General features: G+C 36.6%; 1 protein-coding gene across 1 annotated transcript; it reads left to right on the forward strand.

The window, feature by feature from the left end:
* Positions 1-12,100: 12,100 nt before the first annotated feature.
* Positions 12,101-12,950, forward strand: LOC149183794 (RING-H2 finger protein ATL8-like). Its single transcript, XM_089415084.1, has one exon. The coding sequence runs from the start codon at positions 12,243-12,245 to the stop codon at positions 12,948-12,950; it is 708 nt and encodes a 235-aa protein (XP_089271210.1). The 5' UTR covers positions 12,101-12,242.
* The last annotated feature ends 9,607 nt before the right edge of the window (positions 12,951-22,557 follow it).

Below are 22,557 nucleotides of genomic sequence, written 5' to 3' on the forward strand. Positions count from 1 at the left end.
CACCGCCTGTGATAAAAATTGCAATGTTTTTATTAATAAAATAAAACCCATTGGTAAGCTCTGCGAAAGAGACTAAATGATGGGAGTCTGGCTCTGCAGAACGCTCTACATTGTTCATGCACATTACACATTAAATAAAAAACATGGTTTTAGGGAAGTTAGAAAAACATCCTAAGAAATAGAAGCTAATTCCTATCTTGAGGTTACGTGAACCAACTCTACCTATTCTAGGATAATCTCCATTATCTTCAACACTCCCCCTTAATGGAGAATGGGTTCACAAATATGCCTAACATTTCCATAAACATTTGAAACTTAACTTTTCTAAGAGGCTGAGTGAAGATGTCTGCAACATTATCACATGTATTACAATATTCCAAATGGATTTATTTGGATTGCACTTTCACCCTGACAAAGTGGAATTGTGTATCAATATGTTTAGTGTTTTTGTGAAACACTGGACTATTGGCAAGTTTGATTAAACTCTGATTGCCACATCTGGTTGTTGTTGTGTCTGTCTATTCTGCCCCAACATCCTGGAGAAGTTTTCGTAACCAAACTACCTCACACATTGTTGCACACATGGCTTGATACTCTGCTTCCACTGAGGATAAGGAGACTATGTTCTGCTTCTTGCTGCTCCATGTGATCACCCCAGATCCAAGGCTGAATGCATAACTTGTTATAGATCTGCGATCATCTACATTTACAGCCCAATCTAAATCTGCAAATCATGCCAATCTAACATCAGAAGAGTCAATGTAAATAATACCATAATCTACAGTACCTTGTAGATACCTCAAAACACTCTTCGCTGCATTCTAGTGGCTTAGAAATAAATTGGCTTACCACACTGACTACATAAGCCAAATTAGTTCTAGTGGTGGTTAGGTAGATTAGACTCCCAAACAACTATCTGTAAAGTGTTGCATCCACTGCTTTTGAGCCATCCTCACACTACAATTTGATGTTCTGTTGTACTGGTACCGTTGCAGGCTTACACTGATCCATTCTAAACTTTTCTAATAGGATTTTAACATACATTGCTTGGGACATAAATCTTTGACCTGAACCTCTCCAGATCTCAAGACCTAAACAATACCTGAGTTCACCGAGGTGCTTCATTTCAAACACATGTGACATATGTTGCTTGATTTCATCGATTAGATATGTAGCATCACTTGTAATTATCAAATCGTCTAGATATAATGAAATCAGCACTACGCACCCTTGTTACTCTTTCATGGTGTAAATTAGGGTCATTCTTACTTCTATTATAGCCATCTTACACAAAAATTGGATCAATATTTTCATACCACGACATGGGAGATTATTTTAGTCCATAAAGTGATTTCTTCAATCTATAGACTAAATGTTCTTTTCGTTTCTGGACAAACCCTTCCGGTTGCTCTAGATAAACCTCTTTTTTTAGTTCTCCATTCAAAAATGCAGAACTTACATCTATTTGGTGCATCATCCAATGTTTCTTAGTAGCTAAAACGATTAACATTTTGATAGTGTTCAATTTAGCTACAAGGGTGAAGGTTTATTCATAGTCTATCTCTTCTTTTTTTGAGTACCCCTTTGCTACCAACCTAGCTTTTAGTTTTTCTATGGCTCCATATCCATTTATCTTTGGTTTATATAACCATTTACAACCTATGGTCTGTTTTCCTCGAGGAATTTCAACCAATTCCCAAGTGTTATTTCTTATTATTGAATCATATTCCTATTCCATGACTGTTTTCCATTCACTACATTCATTTTCTTCTTTATAACTAGACGGTTCAATCACATTCATCATACTAGTTATTAAAGAATTTTCCCCATATCTCGCAGGAATTTGAGCTTTCCTACCTGATCTCCTGAGTGGTGGGGTGGTGGTTTCAAACCTTATTTGATTATCATTTATTTCTTCATGTTGTTGTTGTTGTTGTTGCTCCTGTTGCTGTTGTTGTTGTTGTTGCTGCTGTTGTTGTTGCTGCTATTGTTGTTTTTGTTGTTGATATTGTTGTTGTTGTCGCTATTTTTGTTCATCCTCTGCATTTGTCTGTTGCTGACCTTGATTGTTTTCTACTTTTTCTTCCAAAAAGTACGGAATGTCTCATTCCTCATAGTGCTCACCAGGTTCTTCATGAGCCTATTCATGGAATTTGACATCTCTACTAACAAAAATCTTGTGAGTAGAGGGATTAAGTAATATGTGTTTTTTATATGATGAACAGTACCCTATAAAAGTACATCTGATGGATTTTGAATCTAATTTTCTTCTATCTTCCTTTGGAATGTGGGCAAATGTCTTATATCCAAATATTCTTAAGTGTTTTATTGCAAGCTTATATCCATATAATGCTTCAAAAGGAGTTTTAGACACAAGAATTTTTGTAGGACTCCTATTTTTCAAATAAACTATAGTATTCACTGCTTCAGCTTAAAAAGAACTCAAAATATTCTTACCTTTCAGCATACTTCTAGCACATTCCACTAGTGTTTTGTTCTTTCCTTCTATTACTCCATTCTGTTATGGAGTATGGGGTACTGTGAACTGTTGCAGAATTCCATGATCTTCACAATACTTGATAAGCTCATCCTTCCTGTATTCTCCCCCTTCATCAAAGCATAGAATTTTTATCTATTTCATTGTTTGTCTTTGAATCATATATTTAAACTGCTTAAATTTTTTGAATGTATGGCTCTTCTTACTTAAGAAATACACCCAAGAAAACTTTGTATAGTAATCAATAAACAATAGGAAATAATGTGCACCTCCTAATGATTTTGTTTGCATGGGTCCGGAAATATCTGTCTGCACTAATTCAAGTATATCCCTATGTTTCTTTTCTACTCGAATATAGAATTATTCACTATGATTTTTTTCTAATGTACAAGCATGACAATCATTATGTATGTGCTTTAGCATAGGAAGATCTCTTACCATTTCCTTCCTTTGTAGTAACAACAATTCATTGTACTTGATGTGGCCAAATATCTTATGCCAAAGCTCTTGTGTAGTCAGGCTTGCTACTGTCAATGCTTGAACTGGTGCAGGTTTCACATCGAAATTGTATAGACCTCCTGTTTGGATTCCTGTAGAAATTGTATTCATGGCATCTAGCAGATATTTAATATAATAGTTAGATTTTAAAAATTTAACTTTCAAATCTTGATCTGTAACCATAGATAAAACAATCGAGTTCTTTTTTATACCAAGCACATACATAACATTAGAAATTTGTTTGATATTGCCATTAGGTAGAATGAAAGAAAATTTCCCACATCCTTTGATTTGATGACTTATGTCATCACCTAGGTAAATTTGCGCGCCTTCGTTGATTCCCTTAAAGTCTTCATGCCAGTTCTTATTCCCTGTCATGTGTGTTGATGCTCCTGAGTCTACATACCAAATGTCTACATCAACATTTTCATCATGATCTTTCATGAACAATCTGAAATTCTGCACTTGATCACCATTCGCGAGATGACCGCATGTCTTTTCATCTTCTGTTGTTCTTCATCATATTTCTTTTTCCTACACTGCCTGGAAATATGACCCAATTCTTTGTGATAAAAACATATAGTTTCAGAGTAATTTTTATTCAAATGCATACATTGGGTTTAATTTTGTCTTTTCTGTGAGTTTTCTCCATTTTGCTGTTGTGGACTTCCTTTCCCTTTAAAGAATTTCTTCTTCCCCATCAATGCCAGATCGACGCTTTGGGGCTTCAAAGTCGATCTTCTTTCTTCTTCCTGCATCAGTATTCCTGTCAGCTCTTCAAATTTGGGGATCTTTGTTATGAAACCAGCTCAAGAATAGATAGAAAAGATAGATCAACGCCTTAGAATTCGGCCTCTTCGAGGGGGCAACCTCCTTTACATTACATAAATTAACAATTCTTCGACGATTCAAATGACAAAACGTCCTTTCTATATATAGGAGTCTAAGGAGTCACAATATAATCCAGCCGACCTAACAATAATAATATAAAGCCACAAAAGTAACAATAGAGGGATTCCATGGGGCACAAAAATAACAACATGGGGGTAATAGCGGCACAAAAATATAAATAAGGGGTATAACTACAATAGCAATGGGGTAATCACTAGTATTATAGGGACCCAACATGCCCATCTCCTTCAAAAAAGTGTTGTCCTCAACGCTTGAGTAGTTCTGGATACTTCTGCATAAAATTCTCATCCTCCCATGTGGAATCTTCAGCGGATAAGTTCTTCCACTTGATAAGATACTCTGAAATTGATTGATTTCATAGCTATCGAGTTCTTGCTTCTGTGATTGCTTCCGGTTCCAATATAATTTTTCATTCGTCATCAGTTCTAGAAATATTGTTTGAACTGGGAGCTTGTTGCTTATAACCTTCTTTAAACATGAAACATGGAAAACTGGGTGCAATCGAGAAGCTGCAGCAAGCTCCAATTTGTATGCCATAGTACCAATCTTTTGCAACACCTTGTACGGACCATAATACTTTGGTGATAATTTATTATCCTTCTTAGCTTACTTTAGGGACATTTGCTTGTATGGTTGTAGCTGTAGGAATACCCAATCACCTACATCAAAACTTCTTTCACTGCGATGTTGATCTGCCTATTGTTTCATTCTATTTTGTGCCAACACAAGGTTATCCTTTAAGAGTTGGGGACTTGTTTTTGATGTTCGATGTGATGTTCCACTACCTGAACCTTAGAATTTTGTCTTAAATATGATGTGATGGATGGTGGTTGATACCCATAAAGTGCCATAAATGGTGTTAGTTTTGTTGCTGTATGGAAGGAAGTGTTATACCACCATTCAGCCAGAGGCAACCATTTGACCCATTGTGTTTGTTTATCAGATACAAAGAAACAAAGATATCCTTCCAAACATTTGTTTACTATCTCATTTTGCCCATCAGATTGAGGTTGATAAGATGAGCTATGAGCTAACTGACTACCAAGACAAGAAAATAATTTTGTCCAAATATTTCCAGTAAAAATGGGATCTCTGTCACTTCCAATAATCTTTGGGTTTCCATGTAGCTTTTGAATTGTTTCCATAAATGCAGTAGAAACTGTACTGGCTTTAAATGGATGTGATAATGCACAAAAGTGTGCATACGTGGTAAGTCTGTCAACTAACACCATGATTACACTCTTTCCCTCAGACTTAGGTAAACCTGTGATAAAATCCATTGAAACCTCCTCCCAACGTTGGCTTGGAATGGATAAAGGTTGTAATAGACTCGGTGTCTTAATTGTTTCAACTTTATTTTTTTGGCAAACCAAACATTCCGCCACAAACTTTTGACTATCTGATTTAAGGCCATCCCAAAAAAATTCCTTCTTAACCCTGTGGTAAGTTTTTAAAAATCCTGAGTGCCCTCCTAAGGGAGAAGTGTGCAATTCCATAAGAATCTTTTGTTTTAGTTGGGAATTCTTACAGAGGTATAAGCGATATTTGTACCATAACGAATCATTTTTCCAGCTAAATGTATCGGACGTACTGGAATCTTGTTGTAGCTTTTGAATAAGTGCCCACACTTCTTCATCATTATTCCATTCCTCCCTTGCTTCATTTATCCAATCTGGTTGGATAATACAAATGGCGCACAACAATGCTTCCACATCCTCATCCTTTCTTGAGAGTGCATCTGCCACCACATTTTTCTTGTCTTTTTTGTAGATGATTTCAAAGTCATAACCCAACATCTTTGCGACCCACTTTTGTTGCTCTTCAGAGGATAATCTTTGTTCTAAAAGGTATTTAAGGCTATCATGATCCGTTTTTACCTTGAAGTGTCTTGCCATTAGGTAGGGTCGCCATTTCTTAAGTGCATGGAGTATTGCCAACATTTCCTTCTCATAAATAGCTTTGCTTAAAAACTTTCCCTTGATTGGACGACTTTCAAAAGCAATGGGTCTTTCATCTTGCATTAGAATAGCACCAATTCCATTTCCTGAAGCATCACATTCCACAATAAAGGTTTTTGTGAAGTCCGGTGTAGCTAAGACCGGTGCTTGGCACATTGCCTCTTTAAGATGTTCAAAGGCCTTTGTTACTTCCGGAGTCCATGAAAATGCATCTTTCTTCAATAATGTTGTTAGAGGTGCTGCTATTCTCCCATAATTCTTAACAAATTTGCGATAATACCCTGTCAACCCAAGAAATCCTCGCAGATGCTTTATGGATGTGGGGATTTTCCATTCCATAATGGCTTTAATTTTGCTAGGGTCTACCTTAACGCCTTCATGAGATACAATATGACCCAATATTCCATCTCCTGGACTCCAAAGAAACATTTGGATCTTTTTTCATATAATTGTTTCTCCTCCAATAGTTGTAGCACCTTGTCAACATGTTCAACATGATCCTTCCAAGACTTGTTGTAGATTAGTATATCATCAAAAAATACTAACACAAATTTTCTAAGGAATGGTTTGAAAATTGAATTCATCAAACCTTGAAATGTTGAAGGTGCATTGGTAAGGCCAAAAGGCATGACCAAAAATTCATAATGACCCTCATGAGTTCGAAATGTCATTTTCGGAATGTCTTCAATCTTCATTCTGATTTGATGATATCTCGAACGAAGATCCATCTTGGTGAAGTAAATTGATCCATGCAATTCATCCAGTAATTCATATATGATAGGAATTACCTTTAATAGTGAGCTTGTTGAGCTCCCTATAATCTGGACACATGTGCCATGATCCATCCTTCTTGTGCACTAATACTACTGGAGCAAAGAAAGAACTTTGACTTGGTTGAATTATACCAACCTCTAGCATTTCTGCAACCATACGTTCAATTTCACTTTTTTGGACATAGGGATATCTGTAAGGGTTGATGTTTGGAGGAACACTTCCTGGAATCAGATGGATAGCATGATCATGATCACGCATAGGTGGGAGACCTTTGGGAGTCTCAAATACCTTGGAATGATTTTTCAGGACTTTTTGGAGATCTGGAGAAATAGATGATTCCGATGTGGAAACATCTAGCGAACATAATTGTGGAATTACACCTCTTTGCTCCTTTTTTAGAAGATTTGTCACACCATTAGAGCTGATTATCTTTCCTGGTTTCCCTGCAATACCCTTTAATTCAACTTCCTTTCCTTTCGTAGAAAATTTGATGAAAATTTCTTGAAAATTAAAAGCTATTGTACCCAAGGATTGTAGCCATTGGACTCCTAGTACAACATCAGCACCTCCCATTGGAATGGCAAGCATTGGGCTAGTCAATACATATTCTCCCATGGATAGCTTGATATTATGGCACCTTCAAAAGAAATTTATTGTTCCTCCATTTGCAATCATCACTTGACACTCTGGTGCTGGATATATGAAGCAATTCAATTCTTTTGCTACCCTACAATGAATAAAATTGTGGGTGCTTCCTGAATCAATCAACACTATTACCTTTTTCTTCTTTATTTGTCCTTCTATCTTGATGGTTTGAGGAGTGGTAATTCCCGCCAATGCATTACAAGATATGGTCGGATTTATTTGTTCTTCATCTCGGCTTTGTTCCTGGAGTATATATTCTTCTTTTGGCCTTTCTTGCTCCTTTTCTTCTTCCTCTTCACAATCTATGTAAAATAATTTCTTCTCAGCACAATAATGACCTCTAGTGTATTTGCTATCACAACTTTAACAAAGCCCTTTTGCTCCTTTTTCTTCCAATTGTTGTGGTGTCAACCTTATAGGTTGTGGAAGACTAGGGGAAACAACACTTTCGTCTTTATAGTTGTGAGTGGTATGCTTCCTGGTTTCCATAATTTTGCTTTCCATTTTTCTTGCTAACTTGAATGCCTTCTCTAATGAATCAAGTTCCCAAAGGTGGACATCATGTTGGATATTATCCTTTAAAGACCCTATGAATACATCAATCCTATGCTCCTCTAGAATATCTTTTACCCTTATGTTAAATTTTTGGAACTCCTCAATGTGCTCCATTACTGAACCCTTTTGTTAGAGACTTATCAATTGGCTAAAAAAAGTGTTGCTTTTTGTATCTTCATAATGTGCTATCAATTCTTCCATAAAAATTGCCCAAGTGATAAATTGTTTACGAGAGCAAAGCCATTGATACCATACAAACTGATTTGATTCCAAATATACAATTGCCATACGTACCTTTTGTTTGTTTTGCACATTATTGAGATCGAAGAACTGCTCCATCTGTAATATCCATGTGGCGGGATCCTTGCCATCAAACTTCCTCATATCGTTTTTTAGAATATGGTGAGTCTTCAATCCAACATTAGCGTCTATGGAATCATGATTAACATTTCTTTTGTTCTCATCATGAGTTTCCTTTAGTACCCTTTCACCCTTAGGGACTATTTCTTGTAGCAACTTATTCATATTTATCTTCAATTCGTCCATGTCTGTCTTCAAATTTATCTTCAGATCATCCATCTTAGCTTCCACGTCAATCATCTTAGCTTCTACGCCTTTCTTTAAACAGTCCATCTTAGCTTCTACACCTCTCTTTAAACCATCCATCTTAGCTTCTACATCTTTCCTTAAACCATCCATCTTAGATTCTATTCCTTTTTGTACAAGGGACAGTTGTTGGACTTGGTCTTCTAATTTTGATATATCATGTTGCATTTCTTCCTCTTCTTCATGAGTCATGCTAGAGCTCTCAGGTTCCTTACTAGGTGTTTGCATTTTATTTTCTCGGGGCATCATTTACCGATAATAATGCTCTACTATGCCCTTTGAATTCCTTCAAAATAAATTTTCAAACCAAGCTTAAGCAAAAATGTAAGAAAATCTACACACCTTTTTTTCACTTTGTAGGAGCTCGATATTGCCTCTAATGTATCTCTGTACTTTCCAATCATCTACTTCTGAATTTGTGAGCTGTAGTAGCCTTCTGTGTCCTCTTTCCAATGCCAAAATTCTGACCCAAATTGGATTCTCCAAGGAAGAGTTATGTGAAATCTCCCACAGTGACTTGCTTATAGACTAGTTCATTAGAGCGAACATGTACGACATGCCACGAGTCACTGTTTCGCCCTTTGGATCTGAAGCAAGAATAGAAGGAACTAATGTCCATCCTCTTTCTATACCTTCTTACGAAATTTCAATCCGATCCCCAGAGAGAAAGTTATGACGATTTTCCCCAGGTCACCTGTTTTGAATGTAATTCAGGAGTCTGCAACAAGACCAACTTCCTCATATCATATCTCCGCAAATATCGTGCGAAAAGCTCTGAAATTCACACCCAAGGTTCAGCGCTATTTCTTCTCAAATGGGTTTTTTTTACGACTTCTGAAACGTCACAGAAAAATGTTATAGCGAAAATTCCACAATGACCTGTTTGGAGCATCGAAACCCAAGAATCCAAAGCTCTGATACCAAATGTTATGAAACCAGCTCAAGAAAAGATAGAAAAGATAGATCAACGCCTTAGAATTCAGCCTCTTCGAGGGGGAAACCTCCTTTACATTACATAAATGAACAATTCTTCGATGATTCAAATGACAAAACCTCCTTTCTATATATAGGAGTCTAAGGAGTCACAATATAATCCAACTGACCTAACAATAATAATATAAAGCCACAAAAATAACAATAGAGGGATTCCATGGGGCACATAAATAACAACATGGGGGTAATGGGGGCACAACAGTATAAATAAGGGGTATAACTACAATAGTAATGGGGTAATCACTAGTATTATAGGGACCCAACAATCTTCTCTCTAGGATTTATCCCAGTGATGAACATTTGGTAATCATCAATGACACCATTCATTGTAATGGTTGCAAGATCTGTATCATCAACTGTATGACCAATGTCAGCTAATTTGTTCTTCAGATCCTTGATCCTTGCTACGAATGAAGTAATTGTTTCATTCTCCTCCATCTTCAGGGATAAGATCTTACTCTTGAGGAACAGAAGACGATTTGAATTCCTGATCTCATACAATTCCTTTATAATTCCCCAGATCTCGTTAGCTGTCTTACATTCCCTATTCTGAGGTATGATGCAGTCTTCCACTGACATCTTCAATACTGTCCTTGCTCTACCTTCTTACTTCTCCCAATCTAGGATCGATGTTGATCCAGCTGCGGGCCTCATCTCATCCCCATTCACGATCTTCCAAGTACTCTGCACTTCTAGTAGAGTCTACATCTTGAATTTCCAATTTGCATAATTGGAACCATCGAGCTTGTTATGCTCATTCAAGCACGCTTCAAACATATTGTTATTCATCTAAGCGACTTATAAAAAATAGTTAGAAAGGTAAAAGAAGATGTTAGATTTTACCCTAGATTTGTGAAAAAGAATGATCACTGATCTTCAATGTTGTTTGGTCTCGCAACACACCTGCAGATCACCGTGGCTTCCTTCACAGCCTCCAAAGAGCTTTCTATTGTTAGCCTTCGCAACCTTCTCCAAGATGCAACATTCTCTCAAAGCCTTCTTTTTGTTTACACGATCATCACAGATATATGCCCAATATCCAAGAGTGTCGTAGATATACATCAATTTTCTAAGATGTCGTCATAGATGCATGCCTTATATTCGAGACTATCACAAATATACACCTAATATCTGAGGTTGTCGCACCTATCCACTCAAAACCTGCAACTATTCCTATTTAGTCACACCCACTAGACAACATACATGTTCCTTAATCCTGACGCTCTGATACCATGATAAAAATGGCAATGTTTGTATTAATAAAATAAAACCCACTGGTCATCTCTACGAAGGAAAGTCTGAACCAGGGGAGTCTAGCTCTGCAGAACACTCTACATTGTTCGTGCACATTACATATTAAATAGAAAACATGGCTTTAGGTAAGTTAGAACAACATCCTAAGAAATAGAAACTAATTCGTATCCTGAGGTTACGTGAACCAACTCTACCTATTCTAGGATATTCTCCATTATCTTCAATAGGTTGACCTGCACATATTAGAGAGGGCATCATCACCATGACCTGTTCAACTTTCGAAGAGTCATCACTGCCATAACCATATCAATCTCAAATGACAAAACTAACTTAATTTTGTGTATAAAAGTAGATGATCGGGCATAGGAGGATGCATAGTCAAGATGCATCGAGTAGTTGTATGCAGTTGTAGTTGCTGCTTCGATATTTCATGGTTATATACAAATTCTTATTTGGGTTTTCTTTGACGAATCATAGTCATTGTTACACTAAAAAATGTCACCATGACTATTTGCAGTTAGTATGGCTCCATCCATGGTCATATTATCCTCCTTGGCAAGTCTCATGCCTCTGCTCTTCATGTCAAACTTCAAGAAAGAGAGAAAAGTCATTTAAAGTCAATTATCTCTGGTACGCAGTTTCTCTTAGCCTTACCTGCGTGTACGCAACCCAAGTTCACAACACCTGCGTACTTGTACGCTCTGTATGTAAAGGGGTGGGTGCATACCCCTGTAAAGGTCAAAAGGCGCGAGTTTCATCTTAAAAAAGTTACTTGTGGTCATTTCTAGAGTCTTCTAGAAGCTTGTTTGACGTGTATGAAGCGCCTCTAGATGGTTCATGTATCCCTGCCAAAGAGGAACTTATCCCATCAAGAGGGGAGCTATCCCATCCAAAGAGGGGCTTATCCCATTGATGGTGGACCTGAATAACTTCCTCTAGAGCACTATAAATACGGCAAACAATAAAACCCATGCTATTGGGTATTGAATGCCCTCTAAGAGACAATATTTAATGCACTCTAAGAGATTGACGGGACAACCCTGGTCGTTCTCCCGCATACATACATGGACAATTCCTCCGCCTCCGCTTCCGCCTTGATCGCCACCGCCACCACCATTCCATAAGAATGCATGCGGAGGCATGCGTAACATAGGCCCATCCATTCTTCTGATATTGATGGCCATGAAATCTCTTCATACGAAACACAAGACGCGAGCTCCATTGATTATAAATACTGTATACGAAATGATGTATTAGGTGGAATCAGTATTGTACGCATTAATACCATTTATTTATATTCAAATTCAAATTCGAAATTTGAACTTTGAACTTGTAAACCCGCCCCGCCCCGCCCAAATTCAAAATTTGAACTTATAAACCTGCTCATCTATTTAGGAAAAAGCGTCCTGTCACTTCCGTCACAACCACAATCTTCCTTCTGCAACATTTTTCTGTATTTTACTAAATCTTGCCATCAGAGTCCAAGCTAGTTCCCATTGTGCCTTGACCCACTTCGAGGTTTGACGCCGTTGGAGCGCTTTTCCAGCAAAATGCAGAGCATTTCTGGCTTGCAATCGTCTATTGATGACAGGAGATTGTTCAAATATCGCAAGATATTGCAGTCTTCGACACCCATCAGCCTGTCGATGGACATTGCAGAGAGATCCACAGCGGTTAACGATGTAGCGAAATCGTGTTTCGACTCAGACAGAGCCATCATCCCCGCGGCGTTGCTCTGTTCCATACTGTGCGCGTTGAGCGTGAGTGCCTTGCTACGCTATAGACTGCGCTGCAGACGACGGCGAGTGGCGTCCGAGCCAGAAATCGATTTGGTTGTCGGAGTTAAAAGGGTCACCGGCAAGGAAATCAATATAAAAGCACTGCCTACAACTGTGTGTGACAGTACAGGGTCGTCCCTCGCAGGCATGGATTGCCCCATTTGCTTAACAGAATTTGTGGAAGGAGAAAAGGTGAGAGTATTACCAGGGTGCTCTCACAGTTTCCACGCAGATTGCATTGATGCATGGGCGGTTTCCAACCCATCCTGTCCGTCATGTCGACATTCTCTACATCATGTGGTGGTGGAAAAATCATTAGGGGTGGTTCACCCAGCTGCTGAGACCACCCAAGGTGCCCAAATTCATAGTAATGAAAGTGTTAGAGAAAATCATGTTCTGCAATCTTGCAATAGTTCTATGGCAGCTTCATCATGTTTGGATTGCATGAGATCAAACGACTTGGAAAGAAAGAAAAGGTGAGGCTTGAAGAGCAAGATTGGGAAAAGTGCGCAGGAGTGGAAAGGGCGCATGACAGGAATCTGAAATGTGACCACGGGAGCTCTACATATTTAGCGAAAATTTGAAGGGATAAATTTCGTTTAGAAATATTTTATTTGAATTCTGAATCCTAAAGTTTTGTAGATAAAAATGTAGTAGGTAATTAGGTTTGGTACTAATAACGGTATCCCATGTAGTTACGATAACGGTTTCACCTGAATTGTCCAGCTCATTTCGGACTGAATGAAACTATTAGCTTGAGTTACTCCTATGGTCTTCAATTTCGGGGGTTATTATTAACTTGACCATCGAGCGATATCTACTCTAATACCTGCAACGGCTATGTCCAGAACAGTGTTCTAAATACACTGTGCTATCGGTTGATGATGTGTATTCAAATATATTCAGAATAATATGGGGCTTCTCTGATATTGTATATCACAACGACGGGGGCTTCTCCAATAGGAGCAGGCTGTGCTCGCAACCCTGAGCGAACCTTTTCAATTAATTATTACAGTAGATTTCCTGTTAAGCACAAACGGACTTGCATGGAGTCTCGATATTCTACATGGTTCCAAATGAAGACGCTTTCAAAATGACCACGGAGAATATATTTTCGTAATTGGGCCAAGCAATTTTTTTATTATAACTTCTGATAAAACTTTCTTCGTGACTTCACACATCCACAAAATAATACTCTTTTAAAAACACTTTTAAATAATCCAAATAATTTTTCTCGAAAAGAAATAGAAATCATGGTAGGATTTGGGAAAAAATTTGGTGTAAATTTTTCCAAATCTGGTCATAGCTATCAAAATAATTTTTATTGCTATGCCTAATCGTTATCAAGCTTCAAACTTTTTGGGTGCTCTCTTGTGTTCTTCATGGTAATGAATGTATTTCGACTATTAAAAAAACAATTCAAATACTCTTAAAATTAGATTTTTTAAAACAATATTCCCTAGATTTTGTAAATAATTTTTATTCCTATGCCCACATTAAGTGTTTATACTAATATAATACATACAACCATGATAATATTTATTCACACTAATATAATACACACAACCATGATAATATTTATTTTTTAAAAGTTGTACATTATTTTGATTTTGGAAAGGTAAAGTGCCCCAAATTTCCCTTTTTAATTTTGATATTTTTGGTATTTATTTTTTAAAAGTATTACATTATTTTGATTTTGCAAAGGTAAAGTGCTCCAAATTTCCCTTTTTAATTTTGATATTTTTGAGTGTCATAGGAAGGAACTTGTAATATGAGTCAAATATCCTTGTTATTGTAGCCAATGGTTCTTAGTTCGAGTGGTTGGGATTGTGGTTTGCCACTTCATCCTCCTAGATTCAAGTCTTCAAAAGCATGCTTTAGCCTATATTGATTATGTTGAGGGAGTAGGTGACACCAAGGAGTTTTCACTCCATCCAGTTATTATTGACTATGGTCGGTTATTAACCATGGTTGACTATGGTTGACCTAATAAACCTAGTAAATTTTGTGGTTTCATAATGAGGGTGTTGAATAATAATCATTGATAATTTGATGACGAATAATAAAATTACCATGTTTTATTTACCTTTCTTTCAATCTCTCTATGTTTATTCATAATCTTATATTTGTCTATGTTTATTCATAATCTTATATTTGTCTTTTTATGTTTGTATGCTTGATCTCAGTTCAAAATATTTTCTATTACATTTCTTAGTATTTCATTGATTTATGATCAACATTAGGGAGAATTAATCTATTGTAGGTGACACTAAGGAGTTTTCACTCCATATTACCATGTTTTATTTACCTTTCTTTCAATCTCTCTATGTTTATTCATAATCTTATATTTGTCTTTTTATGTTTGTATGCTTGATCTAGGTTCAAAATATTTTCTATTACATTTCTTAGTATTTCATTGATTTATGATCAACATTAAGGAGAATTAATCTATTGTATATTTACTTTTGAATTAATGTCTCATTGAATAAGATATTGCAATGTATGACTTCATGATTTTATGCCATGGGTCCACAAGGTACAAGGTTAAAGAGAATTTGATTTAATGGTGCAAAATATTTGTAAACCATGTGTTGCAGATTTAACATGACACGGAGGAGGGAGTGAACCATCACCAATCATATATCCCCTTAGGAAAGAAAATAAAACATATATTTCATAGTTTAAATCATTAGAATGTAGAATTTTATGTGCCCATGATTTCATATTTAATTTTATTATAAATTTAAAGGTCTCCTATGTATATACCATGGATCTAAGGAGCTCAATACCATTAATAATTATATATGAATATATTTTGAGCCATTTATTATAACTCACATGAGTTAATTTAAATTTGAACATTAGTTGCATTCCAAAATATGTTTGTTAGAATTCTATGCACCTCAGATCCAATATATGGTTTAGATAGAAAACATAAACACACTGAAAAATTCCTAAATTCAAAAACTTTGCACAATGAAAATTACACCAGAAATCAGGTCAATGTATAATACACAATAGATATTTCCCAAAATTGTTTTCTTACAATTCCATTAATTAGAAAATCCACAAAGCTCTCGTACCAACAATAGTGGCCGTTTATAATCCTGGTACAATGCCAAAATATCAGGACTAATCCTTTGACCAAATCACCTAGGGCTGAGGCTTTGTCCTCTAAGCCTTTCCTACCCAAATATAGACACCTACAACATCTTGTCTACTCTACTATAGCAAATTAGGGCATAATTGACCCTTCTTAAATTACCAAAATAACAATATGCTTACTTGGTAGTCCTTATACAAAATTTTTGTAGCAGGCATATCAACTTCCTCTCCATGGCCAACCTATTGTCCCTTTCATTAAGCCTCTTCAACCTTCTTGAAGCCTTGCCCTACTCCCTTAGGCATTCGACCTCCCACTCAGAGCTTAATAGGCCTACATCCATTCCTTTTATGCTTACAACATAGTTCAACAAGTCCTTGGCCTCCTTTTACGGGTTGCATCCTACCCTAACAGGCTTTCCGAGAGGCTCTATCTCCATTCTTTCCCTTACTCAGGCCTGTAGGCTTCTTCCTAAGACTGTAGCCAACCCTTAGGGCCTTCCTACTCCATTCAACCTATTTCCTTTGATTTGCAGCCTCTCTTTTGACCACATAATTGTCCCTTGCTTCCTTGTTCACTTCCTCTTTCTTGTCACTCCTTTTCTTCCTAACGCTAGATCGCTTCTAGCCATCTTCCACCACACAAGAATAATGATGCTTTATGCTTCTTGTTTACAAGCCTCTCCATTGGCTTCTTATTTATACTTGTACATAGGTCCCTTAGGAAGCAAATTTTTCATTCAAGAAACCTCCAACACAACCTCAATGTTAAATTAGAATATTAAATCCCCTCCTTGGGTTCAAAGCCTACTTACTTTAGGTCCAAAACCTTGAACTTGGCAGCAAATCCAACACACTCATACTTTGTGGCTGTGTCTCTCTCACAAGCCTAGAACAAAGGGCATGTGAGAGTACCACATGATGCTACCCAATTTAAACACTCCCTCTTAGAAAGGAAGGTACTTACATTTTGTGGAAGTATCTCTATTTCTCACACTAGAACACATTCCACTTCCAGGGATGCTCTCCAACATTCATCATAAAATTCACCTTTCGTCACAAAAGAAAAACCTGTTATAAGAAGGAAATCCTTGTTAGAAGTTTCCTTACTGCTAGAAGCCTCCGCTTCTTCTTTTCCTGATAGGCCTTTAAGTTATTCCATGGCTCCTTCTTTTTAGATATCGAAATATCCTTTCCTTTCTCTGATGATGCACTCTTATGGGGTTGCTAACTCTCTCTCTGAATTGATGAACTCCCTCTAGAACTTGACTCCCTTTAAGTCTTTAAAGCCTTCTACTTTCCTTGGTGAATAGGCTTTCCTTTTAGCTTATACAAACCATTCTCTCTTATTATGAGAACCACCCCTGGGCTGGAGTTAGATCTACTGGGCTTGAGAAACACTTTTCCATTCCAATAAATTACATTAAACCCCTTTGCTTCAATTGCTGAGATTGAAAGAAAACTGCATCTGAGATTTGGTACCCAAAGTATTTCCTCGACTCATAGAAATCTACATGTCTCCATCCTGAATAGTACAATCTCAATCCCTATGAATGCATGTTGACTCTTATCACTAATCTTCACATGTATATCAGAGTCCCACTCAGTAATCTCTCAAATACTTCTCGTGTTCCTTTCATATGCTTCGAGGCTCCATTATTTAAGAACCAAGCACTGGCACGAATAGTGCTCCCAAAGAAATGAGAGATAAGAGAAAAGTCCTCGTCGAATATCCTAGCAAACTCATCCTTGTCCACTGTAGCTAGAGAAACCATTACCATCTCACGCTTCTTTCCTTTCCCTCCCTTCTTCTTATGGAAACTTTCTTACATAATGACTGAAATCTTCACATGAAAAGAATTTCAATTTGCCTAATTCCTTCTTCTTGATGCCATTTTTGAACTTTACTTTACCCTTATTCAACATACTTCCCATTATAACTCTTATGTTGAAGACCCTCATCCCAAAGTTCCTCCTCGATGAAAACATCCAATAACTTGTTCCAATATGGAAGGTTCTCCCACGCTACTACTCCTTTTATGAAAGGCTTCCACGAATCTGAGCACTACACTAAAGGTATTCTTAGAATAAAAGGAGTAGTAGCGTGGGAGAACCTTCCATATTGGAACAAGTTATTGGATGTTTTCATCGAGGAGGAACTTTGGGATGAGGGTCTTCAACATAAGAGTTATAATGGGAAGTATGTTGAATAAGGGTAAAGTAAAGTTCAAAAATGGCATCAAGAAGAAGGAATTAGGAAAATTGAAATTCTTTTCATGTGAAGATTTCAGTCATTATGTAAGAAAGTTTCCATAAGAAGAAGGGAGGGAAAGGAAAGAAGCGTGAGATGGTAATGGTTTCTCTAGCTACAGTGGACAAGGATGAGTTTGCTAGGATATTCGACGAGGATTTTTCTCTTATCTCTCATTTCTTTGGGAGCACTATTCGTGCCAGTGCTTGGTTCTTAAATAATGGAGCCTCGAAGCATATGAAAGGAACACGAGAAGTATTTGAGAGATTACTGAGTGGGACTCTAATATACATGTGAAGATTAGTGATAAGAGTCAACATGCATTCATAGGGACTGAGATTGTACTATTCAGGATGGAGACATGTAGATTTCTATGAGTCGAGGAAATACTTTGGGTACCAAATCTCAGATGCAGTTTGCTTTCAATCTCAGCAATTGAAGCAAAGGGGTTTAATGTAATTTATTGGAATGGAAAAGTGTTTCTCAAGCCCAGTAGATCTAACTCCAGCCCAGGGGTGGTTCTCATAATAAGAGAGAATGGTTTGTATAAGCTAAAAGGAAAGCCTATTCACCAAGGAAAGTAGAAGGCTTTAAAGACTTAAAGGGAGTCAAGTTCTAGAGGGAGTTCATCAATTCAGGGAGAGAGTTAGCAACCCCATAAGAGTGCATCATCAGAGAAAGGAAAGGATATTTCGATATCTAAAAAGAAGGAGCCATGGAATAACTTAAAGGCCTATCAGGAAAAGAAGAAGCGGAGGCTTCTAGCAGTAAGGAAACTTCTAACAAGGATTTCCTTCTTATAACAGGTTTTTCTTTTGTGACGAAAGGTGAATTTTATGATGAATGTTGGAGAGCATCCCTGGAAGTGGAATGTGTTCTAGTGTGAGAAATAGAGATACTTCCACAAAATGTAAGTACCTTCCTTTCTAAGAGGGAGTGTTTAAATAGGGTAGCATCATGTGGTACTCTCACATGCCCTTTGTTCTAGGCTTGTGAGAGAGACACAGCCACAAAGTATGAGTGTGTTGGATTTGCTGCCAAGTTCAAGGTTTTGGACCTAAAGTAAGTAGGCTTTGAACCCAAGGAGGGGATTTAATATTCTAATTTAACATTGAGGTTGTGTTGGAGGTTTCTTGAATGAAAAATTTTCTTCCTAAGGGACCTATGTACAAGTATAAATAAGAAGCCAATGGAGAGGCTTGTAAACAAGAAGCATAAAGCATCATTATTCTTGTGTGGTGGAAGATGGCTAGAAGCGATCCAGCGTTAGGAAGAAAAGGAGTGACAAGAAAGAGGAAGTGAACAAGGAAGCAAGGGACAATTATGTGGTCAAAAGAGAGGCTGCAAATCAAAGGAAATAGGTTGAATGGAGTAGGAAGGCCCTAAGGGTTGGCTACAGTCTTAGGAAGAAGCCTACAGGCCTGAGTAAGGGAAAGAATGGAGATAGAGCCTCTCGGAAAGCCTGTTAGGGTAGGATGCAACCCGTAAAAGGAGGCCAAGGACTTGTTGAACTATGTTGTAAGCATAAAAGGAATGGATGTAGGCCTATTAAGCTCTGAGTGGGAGGTCGAATGCCTAAGGGAGTAGGGCAAGGCTTCAAGAAGGTTGAAGAGGCTTAATGAAAGGGACAATAGGTTGGCCATGGAGAGGAAGTTGATATGCCTGCTACAAAAATTTTGTATAAGGACTACCAAGTAACCATATTGTTATTTTGGTAATTTAAGAAGGGTCAATTATGCCCTAATTTGCTATAGTAGAGTAGACAAGATGTTGTAGGTGTCTATATTTGGGTAGGAAAGGCTTAGAGGACAAAGCCTCAGCCCTAGGTGATTTGGTCAAAGGATTAGTCCTGATATTTTGGCATTGTACCAGGATTATAAACGGCCACTATTGTTGGTACGAGAGCTTTGTGGATTTTCTAATTAATGGAATTGTAAGAAAACAATTTTGGGAAATATCTATTGTGTATTATACATTGACCTGATTTCTGGTGTAATTTTCATTGTGCAAAGTTTTTGAATTTAGGAATTTTTCAGTGTGTTTATGTTTTCTATCTAAACCATATATTGGATCTGAGGTGCATAGAATTCTAACAAACATATTTTGGAATGCAACTAATGTTCAAATTTAAATTAACTCATGTGAGTTATAATAAATGGCTCAAAATATATTCATATATAATTATTAATGGTATTGAGCTCCTTAGATCCATGGTATATACATAGGAGACCTTTAAATTTATAATAAAATTAAATATGAAATCATGGGCACATAAAATTCTACATTCTAATGATTTAAACTATGAAATATATGTTTTATTTTCTTTCCTAAGGGGATATATGATTGGTGATGGTTCACTCCCTCCTCCGTGTCATGTTAAATCTGCAACACATGGTTTACAAATATTTTGCACCATTAAATCAAATTCTCTTTAACCTTGTACCTTGTGGACCCATGGCATAAAATCATGAAGTCATACATTGCAATATCTTATTCAATGAGACATTAATTCAAAAGTAAATATACAATAGATTAATTCTCCTTAATGTTGATCATAAATCAATGAAATACTAAGAAATGTAATAGAAAATATTTTGAACCTAGATCAAGCATACAAACATAAAAAGACAAATATAAGATTATGAATAAACATAGAGAGATTGAAAGAAAGGTAAATAAAACATGGTAATATGGAGTGAAAACTCCTTAGTGTCACCTACAATAGATTAATTCTCCCTAATGTTGATCATAAATCAATGAAATACTAAGAAATGTAATAGAAAATATTTTGAACTGAGATCAAGCATACAAACATAAAAAGACAAATATAAGATTATGAATAAACATAGACAAATATAAGATTATGAATAAACATAGAGAGATTGAAAGAAAGGTAAATAAAACATGGTAATTTTATTATTCGTCATCAAATTATCAATGATTATTATTCAACACCCTCATTATGAAACCACAAAATTTACTAGGTTTATTAGGTCAACCATAGTCAACCATGGTTAATAACCGACCATAGTCAATAATAACCGGATGGAGTGAAAACTCCTTGGTGTCACCTACTCCCTCAACATAATCAATATAGGCTAAAGCATGCTTTTGAAGACTTGAATCTAGGAGGATGAAGTGGCAAACCACAATCCCAACCACTCGAACTAAGAACCATTGGCTACAATAACAAGGATATTTGACTCATATTACAAGTTCCTTCCTATGACACTCAAAAATATCAAAATCAAAAAGGGAAATTTGGAGCACTTTACCTTTGCAAAATCAAAATAATGTAATACTTTTAAAAAATAAATACCAAAAATATCAAAATTAAAAAGGGAAATTTGGGGCACTTTACCTTTGCAAAATCAAAATATTGTACAACTTTTAAAAAATAAATATTATCATGGTTGTGTGTATTATATTAGTGTGAATAAATATTATCATGGTTGTATGTATTATATTAGTATAAACACTTAATGTGGGCATAGGAATAAAAATTATTTACAAAATCTAGGGAATATTGTTTTAAAAAATCTAATTTTAAGAGTATTTGAATTGTTTTTTTAATAGTCGAAATACATTCATTACCATGAAGAACACAAGAGAGCACCCAAAAAGTTTGAAGCTTGATAACGATTAGGCATAGCAATAAAAATTATTTTGATAGCTATGACCAGATTTGGAAAAATTTACACCAAATTTTTTCCCAAATCCTACCACAATTTCTATTTCTTTTCGAGAAAAATTGTGTCCCCGTTAGGCTATCGCTAAAAATGATTTGGATTATTTAAAAGTGTTTTTAAAAGAGTATATTTTTGTGGATGTGTGAAGTCACGAAGAAAGTTTTATCAGAAGTTATAATAAAAAAATTGCTTGGCCCAATTACGAAAATATATTCTCCGTGGTCATTTTGAAAGCGTCTTCATTTGGAACCATGTAGAATATCGAGACTCCATGCAAGTCCGTTTGTGCTTAACAGGAAATCTACTGTAATAATTAATTGAAAAGGTTCGCTCAGGGTTGCGAGCACAGCCTGCTCCTATTGGAGAAGCCCCCGTCGTTGTGATATACAATATCAGAGAAGCCCCCGTCGTTGTGATATACAATATCAGAGAAGCCCCATATTATTCTGAATATATTTGAATACACATCATCAACCGATAGCACAATGTATTTAGAACACTGTTCTGGACATAGCAGTTGCAGGTATTAGAGTAGATATCGCTCGATGGCCGGGTTAATAATAACCCCCGAAATTGAAGACCATAGGAGTAACTCAAGCTAATAGTTTCATTCAGTCCGAAATGAGCTGGACAATTCAGGTGAAACCGTTATCGTAACTACATGGGATACCGTTATTAGTACCAAACCTAATTACCTACTACATTTTTATCTACAAAACTTTAGGATTCAGAATTCAAATATTCAAATAAAATATTTCTAAACGAAATTTATCCCTTCAAATTTTCGCTAAATATGTAGAGCTCCCGTGGTCACATTTTAGATTCCTGTCATGCGCCCTTTCCACTCCTGTGCACTTTTTCCAATCTTGCTCTTCAAGCCTCGCCTTTTCTTTCTTTCCAAGTCGCTTGATCTCATGCAATCCAAACATGATGAAGCTGCCATAGAACTATTGCAAGATTGCAGAACATGATTTTCTCTAACACTTTCATTACTATGCATTTGGGCACCTTGGGTGGTCTCAGCAGCTGGGTGAACCACCCCTAA

The sequence above is a fragment of the Pinus tabuliformis genome, chromosome 3_2 (genome assembly GCF_031772625.1).
Source record: "Pinus tabuliformis cultivar Carrire ecotype Pingquan chromosome 3_2, CPIR1, whole genome shotgun sequence".
Lineage (NCBI taxonomy): Eukaryota > Viridiplantae > Streptophyta > Pinopsida > Pinales > Pinaceae > Pinus > Pinus tabuliformis.